Below are 21,095 nucleotides of genomic sequence, written 5' to 3'. Positions count from 1 at the left end.
CCCTTTGTTCAGAGAGAAAATTGGAAGCAGCGAGTTCAGCAACCTACTGCCTTCGTTAGCATCAATTACCACTGAAAATTAGAACCTAAGTGATAGGCAGCTGAGGGAATGGATTCTGAAATCTAGGGAAAGTCAGGGAGAACATTTGCCACAAGAGGGAGCAGAAGAATTGGATCAGATGGGAAACCGTTTGGTAGAGGTTATGACGAGAGGTCGAACCATGAGGTATGGATGATACTGGAAGACGTTTTGACGAGACATTTATCCCTTAGAGGAAAAAAAATAAAAGAGGATGGAAGGATCTGGAAGAAGTGAGATCTCAGCACCCTGATTCCTAAGTTGTTAGCAAATGTAAAGCAACAATTTTTAGAGAAAAGCAACATACATACATACAGCAAAAATATCAAGCTTGCAAGGTATGTGCTCTACCATCCTCTTTTAATTGTGTATTTCTTTTTCCAGATTTACTTTCTATTCCAATTTAGATCTTGTTTATTTCCATGCTGATGGGGCAGACTGCTCGCTTCTTACCTACGTGCTTTTCTTCCTCTACCTGAAGTCATCACGGAGAAAGGGCCTGTGTTACTGAATTGCAACATGAAAATCAGATGGTACAGTCCTAAAATGCACTTACTTTGAGAAAAACCCATCCATGAGCTAAATGTATGCTTTGTACTTGCAACTTCGTTGGATCTACAGAGCTCTTCTCACCATTTATTTTGTCAAAGAAACAGATTAAGTACTTACAGGGAAGGAACTATGCGTTTACTTTGCAAGATAAATAAAAGTCTATTTTTGTCTGATAAAAAACATCTTAAATATAGCTTGCTAACAAAATGCTGAAGCTCTCCTGGAATATTTTATTTTCAACACATAGTAAGTTTGAAAGAGCAATTAATGTAATTCCTGCAAATAGTCCTGTAGGTGTTACTGACTATACTTCACCTTCTTTTTGCAATTTCACCTTCCTTTTGTAATTTCATTTGTAGTTAAAGCACTGCTAGGGCTATGCATTTTTCTTCCCTTTCATGGTCAACAAAAGGGTCAACTAGTACTTAATCCAAAATGATACAGTAGAAACCATTAAATAGTAATGATAAAGTAAATAGAAAGATAGACAGTAGGTAGGTAGGTAGACAGGTACACAGATAGATAGATATAAAGCACAGCCTTCATATTCTTTTAATTTGTTACACTCCTCTTCCAGCCCTGCTAAGCTTTTAAGACAGAGTAAAGGAAGTCTGATTGTCATGGACACTTACATTCTTTGCTGTCCCTGCACAGCTCAGGAGTGAACAACAGTTTACCTCTGTCCAGTTTTTTTTTCTTTTTCCCTGGGAATTAATCATGCCATAGTTAATAAAAGAGCCAGTTTAGGGGGAAAAAATTAAGGCTCCTTTTTTAGTAGGTGGGAGAAATCCTAGCTAAAGAGCCCTCAGATCCAAATGGAATCCTTCAAGCAGGCAGAGTCCCTAAAATGAAAACCATTTAAGAAAACACATACTGCTTCTGAGGAAATAAGGGGATCTTTCCCCACCTTCTCACTCTCAAGGCCCCAAAGATGGAGCAAGCTAGCTCTCTCTTCCTCCTTTTTTTCACGCGAGACTAACCTCACAATTAAGCAAGTTTAGCAAACCCATAGAGGTAAATTCAAGCAACACAGGATTTGAAAGAGGAGCCTCAAAGCAATCACTCCTATTCCGGCTTTGTCTTCTTTTCTGAAATGAATGAAACATCTCAATACATTTTCCTCCCTCTTTTCCTGACTTGCTGCACAAGTAGCTCTGAGAAAGAGAAAACGTGCAAGTGAGTGAGTGAGTGCGTGTGTGTGTGTGTGTGTGTGTGTGTGTGTGTGTGTGTGTGTTGGGGAGTGTGGGTGGGAGGTATGCTTTCAGAATCCCCTCCTGGTTGCACCCCATTTCCCTTAGGAAATCTTCACACAGATGCTAGACTGTGGATGTTCAGCTGCTCCTATTCGGAGAGACCCAAGCTATGCCTTTAACCAGATCTGATCAGACTCTCCATCTACTCTACTAGCTCCTCCATGATAGGGATGCCTGTACTGTCTTTACATCCGTCATTTTTTAAAAAGCTTCTTCCACTTCACCTCCTACTGATATCCTTTTTTTTTTTTTTTTTTTTTTTTTTTTAGTCTTTACACCTCCAGCAGGACAAAGTTTGTATTGTTATATTCACAACCACTAGTGGCTGACTAGCAGTAGACAGCGCCAGCAAGGGAGCCAGGCAAAGAGGGGTTAAACAAATACCTAGTGCAAAGCAGGACTTTCTTTCCAGCGACTGCGGACACCAAGCACATTGCTTTTTCTCACAAAATTCTTTGTTAAATTTGATCACTCTGCTCCCAACCCAACCATTGCCACTTTGTCTGGAGAGGGAAATACGAATTGCCGGCCCAAGCCATTCATCAGTCAACACAATCCGTAAGGGAAGGGGGAATTGAAAAACCACGGAGGCGCACATACTATATTTTTAAAAGCATCGCCTGGGTGGATTTGGTTTCTGTAGCCTACCGTCCACCCAGAAGACCTCCCTCTTCTTCATTAAGGAGGATCCAAGAAGGATATCCTCACGTCTCAGAACACAGACCATTTCCCCAAGAGCCAGCGAAGCTCCGGAGGCAGACAATGCAGTGGCAAAGTTCCCTTCGAATGTCCTGGGGAAAGATGCCTCTGCGCGCAGGATCCCCAACGCACACTCGGGCTGGGTGCCCAGAGACTGGGACCCTGCAGCCCACTCCCCCGCCGCTTCTCTCCCTTGCCTGTCCCCCCGCCCCGGCCACACCTCCCTCCTCTCCGCAGTCGATGCTGAAGGAGCACCCAGGGCTGGCCGGAAAAGAGGAGACTCGCGAGTGTGGCCTTGGGGAAGACCCCAGGGATTACCGGGAGGAGGGGTGACCGCGGAGCAGAGCCCAGTGTGTGGGGACGCCTGGATCCCCAGCAGCGTTGCATTCCGGGTGGACTTCGCTCTTCGCGCCCTGAATCCTTAAGCCCAGGGCGGTGCAGGGTGCAGCATCTCTCCTCAGCAGCCCTTTCTTGCTCCGGCAGCCGGCACTGGCAGGCGGGCACCCTCAACGCCCAGACGCACCAGCCAGAGCAATTTCACTCCCCGAGAAGCGCGGACACCCCCAGAAAATGGGTGGGGACACACACAGACACACACAATTTAGGAGCTGGTCCTTTGCCAAAGCGGAGGGAAGTGTAGCCTTCTGAACAAATGGAAAACAGTTGGCGGTATCTGACCAAATCCTTTCTGCTGCCCTTCCGAAGATCCTACCTGGTTTGGGGGAGTGCGGCTGGATCCTTCCCCCGTTCCTCCACGTTAGTAGGAAAGACGGCGCACTCCCTCCTTTTAAATAGCTCCCGAGCTGGGAAAGGTCGCTCCCATCTTCGGGGGGAAGCACAAAGCGGGCGGCGGCGGGCAAGCTCCCATGCAGCGCCGGCGCGAGCAGGAGCGTCGGCGGCGGCAGGCAGCCGGTGCGCGCGGGCGGGAGGCAGCGCGGAGGCCGGGAGGCTGGGAGGGCCGGGGCCCGGGCGGCGCGCGCGCTCCGCTCCCCTCCCTCCCTTCCTCCCGCGCACACTCGCCCGCCAGCCCGCCGCCCGCAGCCTCGCACTCGCTCTCACGCGCGCTCCGCCCCGCCGCCGCCGCCGGCGCCCCGGCCCCCCGCGCGCCCCCACCCCGGCGGCCTCGGCCACCGCGGGCGAGAGGAGCCGGCGCGTTTTTGGAGCTCCGGGCGGGCGGGCAGCAATTCCAGCCTCCCAGCCTCGGCCGCGGAGGTTTTTCGACGTCCTCCCGGCTCTCGGCCCCGCAGTGCGTCCCGGCCGCACGCTAGCGCTTTCCCCGGCGCCCAGCCCATGGAGTACACGCGCAGACCGACGCTGCAACTTTTCTTTGCCACCTTCCTCCCCTCACCCACAGACAGAACCGCCACCCTGGCTCACCCACCCGTTTCTCACCTCTGAAATTGTTCAGCCAGATATATCTTTCTTCCTCCACTTTCTATCCCCCCGCTAAAGGAAGCTTTCCTTTAGCGGAGGGATCCGGGGAGGTATCAATGATTTTCTCTGAAATCCTCACTCCGTGTTTTTCCTACTTACCAGACCTGCACAGCAATACGCTGGCTAGGAGCTGCTGACACAAGCAGATAAGGATTGCGGGGCGGGGGGGTGGGGGGGGTTGTTAATTCCCCAGCCAAGAACTCCAAAAGATTCTCCCTTTTGGTATTTCCCTCAAAGATTGCAGCTCACTTGGGAATAAAGACCAAGAGGCTGCTTAATGTGAAAGCCTTGCAGCTTTTAAAACTACAGAGAAGAGTAAAAGCTGAGCATTAAGGTTAAGTTGGGAAAGATCTAATGCAGCAATCGACGAACCATTCATTGCCCTTTCCAAGAGAAGCATTATCATTGCCAATACACCACTTCGCCATAATTAATACAGGAGCACTGCATCAGGCCCTTGCTCTCTTGACAGCTCATTCATCCTTACAAATCCTTAATGACTTGGCAGGATGAAAGGCTAGACCCGCTGTGGAGTTCACATCAGACACACCTGGGAAGCTAGTTAAAAATGCGGATTGTAGCGTCCTGTCTTGAGACTCTGATGCAGCTCTCAAGGTGGACTCCAAGTTTGTATTTTTAAAGCACGAATTGATGTTCGACCCTGGTGTGGTTTGCTAAAGTGTGGGGCATCAGGGGCAGCTATGTGGAGGGTGAGAGTGGGAGGGAGACCGAAGTACTAGACAGAAAGTTAAGTTTCTTAATAGAGTTTTCCCCCGTACTTACAGCACAGCTCTGGGCAGCCAGGCCACAGGAAAAGAGCGATTCGGACTCCAGGAATCCCACTGTTTGACTATGAGGCAAAGAGCAGGGGGATGGGAAAAGTAGCCCTCCTCTGCCTCTTTGCCAGTGGCTCTCAACCTCTGACTGCACCTCAGAATCTCCTGGGGAGCTTTTAAAAATCCCAGCGCTTAGGCCACACCCCAGACAGAGTAGCTTGGAATCTCTGGGGGTGGGACCTGGGCATCAGTAATTATTTTTAAGTTTCCCTGGTTGGTGCCTATGTGTAACCAAAGCTGAGAACCATGTTCTTGGCCAATGCTCCTCAAACATGAATGCATATGTGAATCACCTGGAGATTGCAGTTTCTGAAACAGGCCTGTTATCTGCATTTCTAGCAAACTCACAAGTGATGGTGATGCTTTCTGAGTGAGAACTGCTCTTTAATGAGCAGGAGCTTGGTACATCATCCTAGTGGTTGTGGACACAGCTTGACGGAGGAAACTCTGAGCTTCTTCTTGTCTTGTATATTCCCAGGACTCATTCTTCCCTAAGAATATTTTCCTTTCCTCTGCGATGAATTAAACTTTCTTGGAAGCCACTCTCCATGCAAACTTTTTGTTAGACTGCACTGACTAATGGGTGTGAACAGAATGACATGAGGGGAGACGCAGGTCACCACCTCTCTGTTAGCATATGGCCTCAGCCAAAAATGACATAGGGTCCTGACTTCAAGAGAGTGTGAGAGGCAGACATTTGGCCTACACGCAAGGAAAGGGGCTTGGAGAGACAAGTGGCTGCTTTGTCAATGACATTGAGAAAAGCATATAACTAAAGACTCCACCCATAGGAAATAGGACAAAGCTAACTGAAGGGATTGAATGGAAGAGCTAAATGAAAATGTGAGTGGACTACATCTCATTGGAACGGATTTTGTAGAAAGGGTGAGGCCTGTTATTGCTATTATGGACCACTTAGTGAAAGCACAGATTTTTCTTGAAAGTGTAAGCATGCTTGTGACATGGAGTGATAAAAGCCCTGTTCTTAAATGTCTATATTCCAGTGGTGCCCCAAATCCATCTTGTCGGCAGCAGAGAAGGCATTAAGATGACATCTTGGTTTTCTTTATTCCTCTTTCTTTCCAATTTAGACTGATATTTAGGTTAATTTGGATATTTGAGTAAAACAAACTACATGAAGTAGTTTTCTCTATTACCTAAAACCATTAAAAGGTAGCCTAGTACCTAGTGATTTGACACCATTTTTTATTTGGCTCAATTTCTGACCCCCTAATTTTCTTTTCCTTTCATTTCTCATTAAAGGCATTTTTATAAGGGTTCCAGGGCCCTGAGGGAAATCAAACCCTTTGCTCCCTCCTAAATGTCATACATGACTGGCTTCTTATTACAAGAATTATCAAAGGCTACATCACTGGCACAAAGCTCTAGGTAAGGAAACAGGCTGCTACAGGCTCTGACTCTGGAAAGAAAAAATATTGTATGTAGGAAGGTGGTGATTTACATTCCAATGGCAACACTATTTCCTAATTCATTCTTGCATATTGATTGCCATTCTTTCCTTTGGACTTAAGAGTCAGTTATGGGCCTCCACTCTTATCTAGCCAAAGCAGTTGGCATGACCACTTTGCAGACTCCACAGGGAAATCACTAAGAGTTGATATATTCTAAAGGTGCTTCAGATTTTCATGAACTATTTCCCTGGAAACCTTCAGGGGATCTTTTAGCAAACTCATTTTCAAACCAAATGAAAATATTATGAATTAGGCCAGTCTACAGAAAAATTAGACATGTGATCGGGGGTACCCCAAATTTTACTTTTAATATTGTATTAAAACAGTCAACACTTTTCATCATGGGGAAAACAAGTACTTCATTGTAATTCCTTTCACTTTTACAGTACTTTGAATTACTTAGGTCAGAAGTACCATCGTTTTGTTTTGTTTCTTCACTTCTTGGAGCTCCTTCAGTGTGTTAATATAGCTCTAGTTTATTCCCACCTCATTTCCTACTCTGTCCGTCTTCACCACTCACCTATCTGCTCCTTCATGGGTTCAGTCTGATACTGATTTCTACATAAGAAAAAAGCATTATAGCATCTGCAGCCTGGCCAGCAAGAGAGTGGAGCTTAGCATTAGCTATTTTCCCATACCCAGGATCCTCAGGGGAACCGCTGGACCAGGTTTTGTTTGCTGCTGATTGGATCCTGGGTTTGCTTCAAGCGTGACTGTGGGGATTCTTGGTGACTTCTAAGTGCTACCGTTCCTCCTGCCTGCTGTCTTGTTCCTGAAATTAAATTTTTGCTTCTCTGTTTTGTTTTGACCAGTTGAACCCCACATAGTCAGTGGCCCTGCTGGTGGGTGGAATCAGCCTTCCTGGTAGACTCAAAGTTATAACCCACCCTTCCTCAGTGCTCCGTCACTGTAAAGTCACCCACTTCCTCTGAATTTGTCACAGTCTTTGGACACCAGAGGTCTTCACTTCTGCATTTGAGGAACTTATAGTCAACAGTTGGGCTTGTGCAAAATCCTGACACTTTCATTTTCCATTTCTTCCCCTTAGAACATTGAGGACATTAGTTTGTACCCCAAAACCTTATCAATGGTGAGGTTACCAGTCAGTAACTCAATGGCAGAATCATTATCTAGATCAACTGGTGGGTCAGAAAAGAACAGAGACTGGCTAAGAATTAAGGCTTTGGAGTCATACTACCTGGGTTTGAATCTCACCTCTGGCTGTATGACCTTGGGAAGTTTTTTTAACCTTTGTGTGTCACAATACCTTTGTCTGGAAAACCTAGATCACAAATCGCCTTCAAGAATTTATGAAAAGTATAAAATGTATATAATGTGCTTGACATAGTTCCTGATCATAGTAATTACTCAATGTTGTTGTTATTATTGGTAAATTTCCATAAAAATGATACCCATAAAGTAAAAAATATTCTATGTAATTGGGTTCAACATAATCAGGCCATGTCATTACTAATAATGATTATGCTGAGGTTTTTGTTATGCAGAATTCTATACAATGAGTAATCCAGGAAAGTGGATGCCCCTACAGTACGAGAGTACTTTCCCTCTCTGTAATGAAAGAAGTTGCTTGTGCACTTTCTGATTTTGTAAGTACAGAGTGCGGTTACGTGATCAATAAAGGGGGTACCGCATTCTTGCTGGATCACAGCATTTCTTTTCCTATATGTTCCTCTTTTCCTATGATCCCCTCTCTATTATAAGCTGAGGGTTTAATTTCCAATAGAGCCATTTTAAACAAATTCCACTCCGAGGAAGATCTTGTTTGTCACATTAGTTTTCTTAACAGGGGACCTTATCTAGAGGACAGAAACTTTTTTACTAAGTTTGCACAAACTCAACATTGATTCAAGGACTCCATCAACAGGGATTCAAGACGAAGTCCCTGGGGTCCTCTGTACCAGGAAGTTGTTCCCTACAATCCAGTTCTGAAGCAACATCCCTGAGAGATTGTACTTTAGGTTTTTCAGTAAATCTCTTTTCTTTGGCATTGTCTATGCTATATAGCTCTCTCACTGCATCTTCAGTTGCTGGTCACTGATTAGAATCTCTGAGAACTACCAGTGTTTTAGTGGTGACCACAGTGCCCGGACAGTCGCCCTTGAAAATGGTCATAACCAAGATACCTAAGGGGAAAATGGACTGAATTTATGGATGTCTTAATCCATGGTTTTAATGCTGCTGATTCTGCTACCACTGGAAGTGTCTGGAAGTAATGAAACTATATGCTCTTGTTTCTTTAAAAATTCAGAATCTTACATAGCGTGACCGAAAGAGTCCGTAGCAATTACGAGTCAGAAAAGTTCAGAAACTACATACTATTTTCCCTTTCTTTTAAAATGTTATCCTGTCACACAAAAGTCTTAGCCATCTTTGGATTTGTTTAAGAATTTCTGAGTGTAGACCCCAAAAAATGTTAGTTGTGTAGATATTAAAATTATTTATTAAAATTGTTTGACATCTACAACCTAAATTTTAGATAAGCAATCCTTATGAGCTAAGGAGGAAATTATGATTACCCTCATTTTACAAGTTGAGAAAGTACAGAGAGATTTGCCCCATACTAGCTGCACATAACTATCAGTTGTGTTGTTTCAAAATAATACTGAAGCCCAGGTCCGCTCTTGGAGATTTTGTTCCCACTGGTCTGAAGTGGAATATGGGTACCGGCATTTTTTTTTAGTTCCCTGGTTGGTTCTAGGTTCAGCCAGAGCTGAGAACCATGGGCCTAGGATCCAATAGCAAATTAGTGGTAAAGACAAGTGAAAAAAGTCCCCTTACATCTGCCATAATGCCGTTTCTATTCTGCTGCTGCATCGAACATTGGTATTTAACAGCATATAAAAATGGGGATGCCTCTTGGAAATGTAAGGTAACTTAGAAATGTTTAAGGACCTTTTCTGAGTCTCTAAGAGACACAGGTGGGTATTGTAATTGACCTGACAAAGATAGATGAGCAGATTGGAACAGATGATCAAGAAAGCCAAATCCAAGACTGCAGGGCCTCTGTCTCTCTTTTTGAACTGTCAGACCCCAGCATCTAGAGCAGTTTTGGGTTCATAGTAGATGAATTAATAAAACACATACTGTCCCCTATAGGGGGACTGGCCTATGTAGACAATAGATGGATTTGGGTTATAGGGTAAACACTTTGGCCCCTGTCCAGTGCAAATTGCAACTTAATAGCTATCATCTCCTCCTACCTGCAGTGCAGTCTGTAGTTAGCAACTGACATGGTCACCATATCCACACCCACAGTCCTGCCTGGCCACCTGCTCTGTGATGACAGATTGTCTGTGACATTGCAGGAGACCGGACTACAAGAGATGGCAATCTGACCGAGCCTCAGGCTTGCGCCTGTAAGCTGACCCCTTGTCAGTTATCTCAGCAATTAATTACTTATAAGCCCTTGTTTGATCCAGTTTGTAAGCATGTCAGAGAATCTCTTATTTCCTGTTATCTTTAGGCATGTATTGTGTAGATATTGACTTATATTTTCTTTTTGTCTTTTTCAAAAATCAAGGAATCAGTGAAGTTGCTGAGAGGTCCAAAATCAGTCATTAGGCAACTCTAATTAAAAGCAAGAAGATTATGACCCATGCATTGCTCTCTTTTGAGATGAACAATGATAGATGTGAAGCCTAAAAATGATACTTGAAATAAGCATTTTTTGTCTTCCTGTTTCTTTTGTCAAAAAAAAATTTCTAAATGTACATATTGCTCAAGGAAAGGCAGATTTTAGACAAAATTATTCAACACAGCAAATGCCTACCTAACTCATACTAAATGATCAATAAGTATGTGTTGCTCTTCCCTGGTGCCGCAGTGGTTGAGAGTCTGCCTGCCGATGCAGGGGGCATGGGTTCGTGCCCCGGTCCGGGAAGATCCCACGTGCCGCGGAGCGGCTGGGCCCGTGAGCCATGGCCGCTGAGCCTGCGCGTCCGGAGCCTGTGCTCCGCAACGGGAGAGGCCACAGCTGTGAGAGGCCCGCGTACCGAAAAAAAAAAAAGGTATGTGTTGAATAAATGATGCAAATTCGTGGAACATGCCTAATTATAGGGCAGTCATTTAAAGAAAATTTCATAGCAGATTTACTAGCTGAATTTTTAAATAATTCAGGCAAAATTTAGCAAGTGACTACTCCATTGACCGCCATGAACCAAGTCCTGTGGTGACCAAAACTGGCTTAGACACCACCCATGACCTCTAGGAATTTAGTAGCTAGAACTCGACTCTGGAGATTTTTGAGCACGCAAGCCCTATAGCCAGACACACACTTTATGAAGAGGCATCTTGAGTGTATGACATGTAAGAGTGGGCGTGGTCAGGAATAAAGAGACCAGCAAGGAGTTGGTCACAGTCACCCCACAGAAGGCCCGGTGAGCGGACTCTAAACAACGACTGGAGAAGAAAGGGAAGAAAATAGTAATTTTTGCTTTGGCTCAATTCTTGGCAGAGTCTTTTTTTTTTCATGGATGATCTCAGTTTTGTTTCACTGATGTCTTAAATATTAATACACTGAGCACAGGAAAAAAAAGCTCAGAAAGGCATATATCAAAATGTTAACAATAATTATCACTAGGTACTGTGCTTCCAGGAGAATTTTATTTTCTTTGTGTGTCTGTGTGTTTTTGTGTCCTTCCCAATTTTTCAACAATTACTTTTGTAATTGAAAGCAAAAGTATGCCAACTGGACAAAGGAAAAAGGAGAGAAAAGGACACTCATGTCAGTTGCTGATCCTAACGTGAGAATGCCCACAAGTCTATTTCCAAATGACATAGTAAATATCATCCTCCTTGAAAATCAAATTATAAAAGGCAGGCTAGCATTTGGGAAAATAAAGACCAATTCAGAAGACAGAGCAGTGGCGTGTTCCCTGCAGAATTAGAATAGAGGCAGATCCTCATTTCAGATGATTCCCAAGTCCAGAGTGGGTTCACCACATCAGTGTGTGCCCAGCCGAAAGGAAAAGACCCGAGGAGCCTCACACACCACTCAAGAAGCCCATCAGAAAGGAGAGGCTCAGAACGGAAAGACTCTTGGATCAAGCAGCACTCTCCCTGGCACTGAGGGCTCCCCACCCCCATATCTCTCTTAAGCTAAATTCGCACCCACCCAGCCCAATATTTAAAAAAAAACAAAAAACAACACACTGGGTTTTCATTTTCAGAGGACTCATCAGGGATGGTTTCCATTGGAACCCATCTGACTTCTATAAGGCTGTAAGTCTTCTGGGAAGAAACACTCCTTAAACAGTAGCCTGCTCAAGTGGGTAGGAGGCAGGGTAGCCTTCTCCAGCAGGCAGGGGGAACATTTCATCACTGAGAAGCTGCACAGGGATGAGAAAGAGCAGAGGACCCTTAGTTGGTTTTAGTATTGTGTGTAAGTTCTCTACAGACTATGCACCCCCTTATTCTTTGCAACTTAAATTGACTCTTCCCACTGCCTAGTCCCCTGGATGTGTGGCTGCCTTTTAAAATAGGTTGTAGAAAGCTGAGAATATCTGGTAGTCTTTCTGAGACACATAGAGCTGAACTGTAACCAGGGAGCAGGTGAAAAGATTCTCTCTCCTACATGTACCCCATCCTCTCCACAAGAAAAGCTCCAGACATTTAAATCCATGGTGTGGGAAAGCCAAAGGGAGCCAATTTTGATGAAGTAGGGACTCTATAAAGAGCCTCTTGCTTCCCCTAACTACAGCTGCTTTTAATATTATTTTAGAAATATACAGAATCAGTGAAGGGAATCGGAATGGAATCGTTACATTTAATCAATTTTTTGTCTTTTATATATGTGATTATTATATATGTAATTTTATATTGTGATTTTATATATATATTCTAAAGAACATTGTTTTGCTCAAAACAGTCTTATTTGTTGGCTAACAAATATCAATAGAAAGATAAAATCATTGGTTTGATTTTTCGTATGTATTTCTGATATCCCTTGTGACACACCCTTGACCTGACACAAACTAGAAAATGTTATCTATGTCATTATGAGAAATCTAGTGTTAATTTAACACTAAAACACTACTTATTGTAAGATTTATTTTTGAAATGGAAAGCATACTCTAGGCTTTTTGATCTTTATCTCCTTGTTTTAAGGTGAAATGTTTTTATTTTGTTTAAAAAATTTTAAAACATTTAATTATTAAAATTAAATAATTTAAAATAAATTTATTTAAATAAATCAAATACAATGTTATTTATATGTAAATAGTAATGTTAGAAAAATACCTAATGAATTTCCTGACAAGTTTGGAACCTTCTTTCCTTCTTCTGTGAGAGACAGTGTCTTATGATCAGAGCAGATATGAACTTGAATTTTATGGAAGTGGGCTTGAGTTTTCGTACTTACCTTCTAGCTATACAATCATAGATAAAAGTTCTTTATTCATTCACTCACTTATTTGAGTATTTTAAAGTTCCTATTAAGCGGAGTACTGAATTAGACCGAAAGGGGTCATCAGTGCACGGGGGGTGGGGGGGGGGGTGAAAAAGAGATATTTACAAAATTACACAATTTTCTAACAGAGGGAGCTGACCTTTTTTTTTAGGAGAGTCTGTTCAGCTCTAAAATATGGCTAGGAGCTGGCTAGGAGCAGAGGAGGGTAAATTCAGTTTAGTCCTGGCAGAAGAAGCTTCAGGTGCAAAGGCCCTGTGGTGAGAAGGTGCAGTCTAGGTACTCTAAGTAGGTCAGAGGGTGTAAAGCCCAGAAAGTGAGGAAGAGAGGGGTGTTAGCAGGGGCTAGAGGGTAGGCAGGGCCATGCAGTGCTGTAGGGTTTGGTATTTGGTCTCACTCTTAAGATCAAGATAACTCATCTGTGCATTCTGAGGACTTGCCTTATTTTCTTCTGGAACAATTAGCCTTGCAATTACTAACTTCTCCTCACTTTCCGACTCTCCTTGCTCACACATGGTTTACCAGAATTCCTTCCACGTTTGGTATTAAGGGAGAGACTTAATTTGTTAAGTCACGTATTCCTGAGATGATTTTATTTAACGCCATTGCGCCTTATCAGGGTTCTCCTACATGATTACCAATAATCACTACAATGTCCAAAATTCCCTACCAGTTGGCTGTTCAGCTTATTCAGTGGAATCCTGATCTTTTTATGCCCACATATCTTCCAGATATGTTCTTCTAAATTACTCTCATGTAGTAATAGATAAGAAGAAATATCGATAGCCAAAGGGAATAAAAATGCACTGGCTCAATTCTGGAAGGAGACAATGCACTTCATGACTTTGAAACACTCCTACATCTTCACCTGTTTATTTGCAGTGAACATTTCTGCATGGTGGTGTACAGACAAATTGGTGATTATGCCCAGTAAGCTACCCATTCTGTAATGAGCTGTAAGACAGTATTCAGCTAGTTCCTCCTTTTTGAGGTCAAGAGAGGAGGCTCCCAAAAGAATTGCTTTAAAAATTGTAAAAAAGCAAGACCGGCATCTGATTTCCCAGTCTTAGCCTTCAGTTTACTTCTGAAGCATGTACTCCTTGAGTGGGGGAAAGAGCACGGGGAGAAATGGGATGGAGTGGTCTCAGAAGTGGGACTTTAGTGGGGAAAGGAGATAGGGACAGCAGACCTCCCAAGGACTCAGAACAGGAGACGGATTTTGTGTGAAGCCATCATTGTGGGGGTAGGGGGAGGAATCAACCTAAAATAATAGTCCTCCAGTCACACAGAAGTTCCTCAAAGCTTGGAGTAAAGGGTTCTACCCCAGGAGGACAGTGGCAGACGCTACCTAAAGATTCTGAGCATGTAACCAACAAGATGGGTCAGCAGTATGAAGGAGCTGCAACCCTGCCACAAGAGGGGTTACCTCCACTCCTGCCTGCCAGATCACAACACGAGTATAAAGGAAGGAGGGCGAGCAGAAGGTAGACCGTATCCCCTTCCTCTTCAAGTCTCTCAAACAGTGGTTCTCGACTAAGGTGTTACTGCTACTTGGGGGAAACCTGGAAAGTCATTGGGTGCCTTGTCACAATAATATGGACATTGCAGTGGACATTTATGGGGCTGCACCAAGGATGCAACATTATCTTGCAATGTGTGAGATGGCCCCATACGATGAATATTTGTCCTTCATTCCACATACTTTTCAAATGTTCTCCAGGACACTATTATCCAAGCCTAGCGCCTTACTCAGTTTTTACATACGAACCAAGTATTTTTTGCACGTTTTAACATATGTTGATTGTTCCAGGAATGTAACTACTGTGTATATTGAGAAAAGATTATACTTTGTTTCATTTGGAATTTAACAAGAGCTAGTCACCATTTTGGAAAATCACTTCACTGATGCCAGTTACTTCATAATCAGCCTTGGCAGCTGTTGCCCTTAGGAGAGGGGCCGCTGCTTAATGGGACAGGCATCTGCTGTTCCATTGTATCTTCTAGGGTGAAAATTGAGTTCATAAATTGAACAACTTATTGATTTATTAGAAAATATTGGCAGATATTAGAGTTATAGTATGCAGAACTTGAAAAAAAATTATTCAGGAAATAGGTTATATTATCAATTTTATTTCAGTATGTTGGAAAAATTGCTACAATGTATTTTTATAAAAGGGGAAAGATGGGTCTGAAGGAATTGATAACCTCTCCAAGTTTGTTACTCTCTAAGACTTACAAATGCAGCCTGCTGTGTCAAGGGCAAGAGTTGGGAGAGAAATTTAAATCGATTATGATTATCAGATTGAAATTTAAAAATGAAAGGGAATGAGTCAATTACAAGAGGCTCTTTCAATAACTGAAACTGAAAATTTGCTGGACCGATATGCCCTTCAGGAAGCCACTGTAGGGAAGAGCTTCCCCAGAGCCCCACTGGAGGCTCTCCTTGGAAAATGACTCAAGGGTCTTTTCTGCAGCTATTATATCCAATTGGATGGTCGTCTACCTGCCACATAATTGAAGAGTGGAAAGAATATCTAGTTCCAGTTCTGCTACTAACTAGTTGCTGGTAAACTCACTACCACTGTAATCGAGCAGGACCCTATGAGGCCTTCCCAGAATAGACACCCGTCGCCATGTCCTCTACCTGCCTTTTGTCTGTAAGAAAACCTTAGTCAAAGAATAAGTTTAATCAGAGAAGTGAGAAAATACAGAAAGAAAGGAAAACAGTCAAGTAAGACAAAATAAAGAAAGACTTTATAAATAAATAATAAAAGACAGTCAAGTAAGACAGTCAAGTAAGACAAAAGAATAAAAGACAGTCAAGTAAGACAAAAGAATAAAAGACAGTCAAGTAAGACAAAAGGAAAACAGTCAAGTAAGACAAAATAAAAAAAGACTTTAACCATTAAAGTCAAGGACCTCTAGTTCTTCCTCAAGGGCTCTAGATACTACTCTGAGCCACGTCCTTTAAGCTGTTTTGCAGATACTGAAACCCTCACCAGGTGGAAGACGTTAACTGGATGCTGCCCACGAGCATGGACACCCCGGACCGGTTGGAACCAGAAGGTTGATGATGCTGACTCCCACTGACCTCACCACCAGCCAATCAGAAGAATGTCCACGAGCTGATCACGCTCTGCTCATTGAACACTATAAGGCTCCTCACGTGGGAGACACAGTTTTGAGGGCACTTGCCTGCTGCAGCCCCCTTTGCCTGGCAATGCAATACAGTATTCTTTCCTATTTCACCCAAAACTCTGTCTCTGAGCTTCTATTTGGCACCAATGAACAGAGGCCGAGTTTCGTCAATACCACTCTGAGCCTTCCTTCCCTTGCAAATGGAGGGTGCTAAGAACTTGTCCGTTCTTTCAATATTACTATGAGAACAATTTTGTACAATAAGTATAAAATGTTCTGTAATAAAAAGAAATACGATTCTGTACCTTCTTGCATTCCATGGCACTGAGACCCATGCGGGGCATGTAGGACTATCTAATAGTTCATGCTAGTGGTTGCATGTATCCGCACCCTTCCCGCCCCACCCCAAGGAGCACAGATGCTGAAAGTTTTGACTTGGTCTCCATATCTCCAACGGTTTACGCTTAATTTCTCCATTCACATGTATTATGTAACAGAAAAAAAAAGCTATTTATGATTACTTAACATCATTAACTTATTTCTAAATGGCCCAAGAGAGCATTGAATATAATAGTGTCTAGGTATTGAAATTAATCATAGATTTTATAGGAATTGGTGGCCGAAAAACAAAATATGCAGAGAAAGAAAGAAGCAGGATAAGTGTTTTAAAAGGTGAATTAGGGCTTCCCTGGTGGCTCAGTGGTTGAAAGTCTGCCTGCCAATGCAGGGGACACGGTTCGTGCCCAGGTCCGGGAAGATCCCACATGCCGCAGAGCGGCTGGGCCTGTGAGCCATGGCCGCTGAGCCTGCGCCTCCGGAGCCTGTGCTCCTCATCGGGAGAGGCCACAACAGTGAGAGGCCCACGTACCGGAAAAAAAAAAAAAAAAAAGGTGAATTAATTTGAAAGTGAAATCCCACCTGGTGCACACCAGGAGAGAAGCTAATTAAATCCTCTGAAAGGAGCAGAGTGGATCCCCACGGCTGGCTGGAGGCTGAGCTGATTAGAACACAATGTTTATCCTGTCCCTTAAAGTATCTATCTGACCCTCAGGAGGGTCAATTTCAACTTTTTCAATTGTTCATCTTCAATTTTCACCTGTCCAAAGGCTCCACTGTTAACCCCAAGCTGCCCATCTTGAAAAAGTCTCCTTCTGTATAAGCTGAGATTGTGGTGGGGACTGATGGAAACTCAGTCTCAGTGCTAAAGGAACAACTCCGTATGAAAGGGTTTGCCCTATAGAGCATCACCCTATAGATCACACGGTAGCACTGCCCTCCTAAACAAGGGGGTGATGGTGCTATTAAGTACTATTACGTATGGCCGGAGGGAGGACAAATGTCTAAATTGTTTCATTCACTTTTCTAAAATATCTTTCTCCTCTTAATTGAAAACATTGCTGGCTGCTGTCTTTGTCTCTATTTTCTCCTACAGAATGATGATTCGCTACCATTTTGCTCTTTTGAGGCAATTTCTGCCTTAACTAAGAAAAGAGACGTATAATATCTCTTTGCATTTGACATTCACATGAATAACTTCTGTCCTTGTTATTCCCTTCAGAATGCTGTCCACTTTAATTAAATCCTGATTAATTTTCATTTTTTTCTCCAGAGAAAACAACAGTGGTTTTCTGTGGATTCACTAGTATCTATGTTCATTATCTTTATCTGTTACACTAAATGATATTGAATTTTTATGGCTCTTACCTTTGTAATCTTCACAAAGTAATTTTTTTTTTTTTTGCGGTACGCGGGCCTCTCACTGCTGTGGCCTCTCCCGTTACGGAGCACAGGCTCCGGACACGCAGGCTCAGCGGCCATGGCTCACAGGCCCAGCCGCTCTGCGGCATGTGGGATCCCCCAGGACCGGGGCACGAACCCGTGTCCCCCGCATTGGCAGGCGGACCCTCAACCACTGCGCCACCAGGGAAGCCCCACAAAGTAATTTTTGATAACAAAATTTGAATACTTTTTCATATGTGACTTATGATTGTGCAAAAATTAATTACTCTTAAATATGGGTATAACTATAAGCAAATTGCTTCAGCTTCCTCGAACTCAGGGTGATTATCTGTAAAATGGGGATGTGGAACAGGTTTTTGTCTCTTCCCCCAATTAAAACATTGAGATTCCATGATATAAAGTCTCAGTACTTACTCATGGTTTCAAAGTTCACTTCCCATTATTTGATCTACATTGTATCTAAGAGAGGTGATATGTAATTATTAACTTTCCCTTCCATGATTGGGAATTCTCTTAATTGTGTTCAAAACATAGTCATTCATTTTCCTTGGAAAGATAACTGAGATAACACGAACTTTGGTGGCACTTACATTTTAAAAAATAAGTGGTATTTATGTATTTTTTTTTACTATTTACTATTATTGCTTTTTATAGAAATAGGCTCTTTCCTATTCATCTAAACAGTTATTTTTAAAATCAACAAGCACCCAATTATTTTGATTATGAAGACTTTTCATGTCTTTCCACATGCTTCTTAGCCCCTTCTGAAACAGAAAGGGCTTGTAGGTAATCATAATTTTCTATTTTTAATTTCTTCTTAATTAAGAGTAGCTCTACTGTATTTTGTTGTGCATAAATCTTTTGTATGCAATAATCTATGTTTAAATACTTTCTTCACTTTTTATTGTAGTATATCTCTAATATACATAAAAGTACACGGAGAAATAGAACCAGTTCCCATGTATCCATCTTTAGCTTCACTGGTTAATGACAAATAGTCAATTTTGTGGTACACAGATCTCTCCTCCACCTTACAGGTCTGATTATTTTAAAGCCACTCCTGGATATCACAACATTTTTCTTCTGTCTTCAGCTGGAGATGGTATTTAAGGTGGTGGCTTGGGCCATTTCAGGGGGTTGCTTCCTCTTCCTAGGACTCTCCCATGTACACAGATGGTATACATGTTATTAAACTTCTGTTTGTTTTTCACCTTTTAATCTATCTTTTATCACAGGCATCTCAGCCAAGAGCCTAGAAGCGTGGAGGAAAGTTTATTTTTCCTCCCCTACACTCTCATCAATTCTTTGGTTACCCTGAATTTCGATTTGAACAGTGTTTTAATACTTTCATGAAATTCTCCCTGTGTACATTCCCTATTTTCTCTTATGTGAAATAGTCCATAAATCTATATATTTCCTTTGGAAAACAGGATGTAAGTAAAAATTTGAAATTGCATTAATTTAATTAAAGCTCCATACTTTATAGAAACTTAAAAAATTTCCATTTATGTTTAAATCTAAACAGTTTTTCTAGAAGGCGATCTGGCAAAGTTTTTATTTTTATTGTGCATTCCCTTAAATCTGCTTCGAGTAACTTATCCTAAGAAAATAATTGAAAAGTATGTAAAAATATAAATGCCCAGAAATTCAACACAGCATTGTTTATAGTAGGAAAAACTTATTGCAAACAATCTAAATGTCTAACAATAGGCTGTCTAACACATGATGATCACCATGACAGCCATTAAAAATGGAATTACAGCTCTATGTTGACATAAACAGAATGATCTGTATATCAATACAGAATATAGATCTTTATTGACATGAACACATATTGTGTTAAAAGCATGTTACAAACCATTATGTATAGTTGGATGTTTTATTTGTAAAAAGAATAATTTTATATGAATAGATACAGGTATGTTGACATATACATAGAGAAATTCTGAAAGACTATCCTTTCAAATGTTACTTATATTTATTGATTTCTGGTAGCATTTGAGTAGTTGAGCAATTTTCTCTCTCTGCTTTACTTACTTTCATTAATACATGAATTAGTTTCACAATTAACTATGAATAAAAGTATTTATTCATATCAACAATAAATACTTCTTTAATTGAAAAAACCCAATAAATCAATTATCAATTTGTAAATAAAGAAGATTCCTGGTCATTGTCATTTAAGTCTAACAGGTTTCTTCTACACTTAAATCTCATAGTGCAGATTATAAACAGGTAAGTGGTTTTTATGTACTATGATTTCTACTAAGCCAACTGTTGAAATTTTATGTCTAGATTTGATGCTTCTTATTACCTGTGAAATTGCTGATTTTCTACTGAAGCAGGTTGAAGGCAGCTTTACACTGAAGGTTCAGTTGCCCAAACAGAAACCTTTCCACTGCTAATGTTCTGTGGTACATGGAACCTCTATATGTACATGCTATTTCATCTTTAGAACCACTCTCTGGTACAAGTATTGATAACCTTATTTTATAGATGAGAGAGAAAATCCCATTTTCACACAGCTACTAAAATCCTAAACTGGGACTTGGACCCAGGAATTTTTACTCAAGTCCATTTTTTGCCTGCTTGACCACTGCATTCCCATGTCAGTCTCATTCATTTCTTTCCTACCTTGAAGGTCTTATCCAACGTCCTAACCACACAGAGAATATAGTACTTAATTCTCTGCCACCACATTTCTGGAACAGATTACTTTATCCGTCGATGTCTAAACTCTCATAGCACTAGCACAATTTCAGCTCCTGTGAAATAGGGACAGACTACTTCCCCGATCACCCTATGTACTGAGATGGTAATAAATTGTGAGCTAAGCACACTGAATTGCTATTTCTGCCTAAAAATAATGTTTCTCCATCAGTTATATAGAGGAAGCACACCCTTCATTAAAATAAAAAGTTACTGACCTCAGGCATCTCTCTGGAAATACCCTATTCATATACCCCAAGGCAATAAAGTTGACAGGAAATCTGGAATGATTGCAGCAATTGCAATGAGTTAAAACAGGTTTTTTAAAAAAATTATAAATAGAGACAATATCAGATAACTGTGGCAAGATAGGGCAAGATTCATTTTTAAACGAAACTTAAGACAAAACTTTAATATACACTTTTCTATATCATGCTGGCAAATCTTAAAAAAGGAAGAAATTTTAGAAGATGTTTATCCAGCTATGATGCATCATCTAATAGATGAAAAGCGTAGAGCATAAAGTCCATAGGACAGAGCACTCTTCTGTCTTGGGAAAGGAATGGCCTGAGACTGACTGTGAACAAACTTGACCTATATCTAAACCAGAGGGATTATAAACACAGGCATAAAAGCAAAGGAATCAAGGTGGTATGAAAAGCCAAGTGCTGTCAAGGGTGACATTCTGACTCGCATATGTTAAAGACATGCCCATTTCACATGACAACCCTGCACTAAACTTAACTTACATGTTGTGTAA

The 21,095-nt window shown here is 41.9% G+C and overlaps 1 protein-coding gene across 7 annotated transcripts in view; it reads right to left on the bottom strand.

Annotated features, from left to right (window-relative positions):
* SLC8A1 (solute carrier family 8 member A1) overlaps positions 1–21,095 on the bottom strand; it is a 411,488-nt gene that overhangs the window by 340,724 nt on the left and 49,669 nt on the right. The window contains exon 1 of one of the 7 annotated variants that reach the window (XM_060026752.2): positions 2,901–3,056. The exons of the other annotated variants lie outside the window; for them this stretch is intronic. Coding sequence (XP_059882735.1) covers positions 2,901–2,969 — 69 coding nt within the window. The 5' untranslated portion in view covers positions 2,970–3,056. Of the gene's footprint in view, positions 1–2,900; positions 3,057–21,095 lie in introns of those variants that run through there. 7 annotated transcript variants of the gene reach the window in all.

This window comes from Delphinus delphis, chromosome 12 (genome assembly GCF_949987515.2).
Source record: "Delphinus delphis chromosome 12, mDelDel1.2, whole genome shotgun sequence".
NCBI lineage: Eukaryota > Metazoa > Chordata > Mammalia > Artiodactyla > Delphinidae > Delphinus > Delphinus delphis.
Note: the sequence above shows the minus strand (reverse complement) of the source record. Positions and strands in the feature narration are given on the sequence as shown.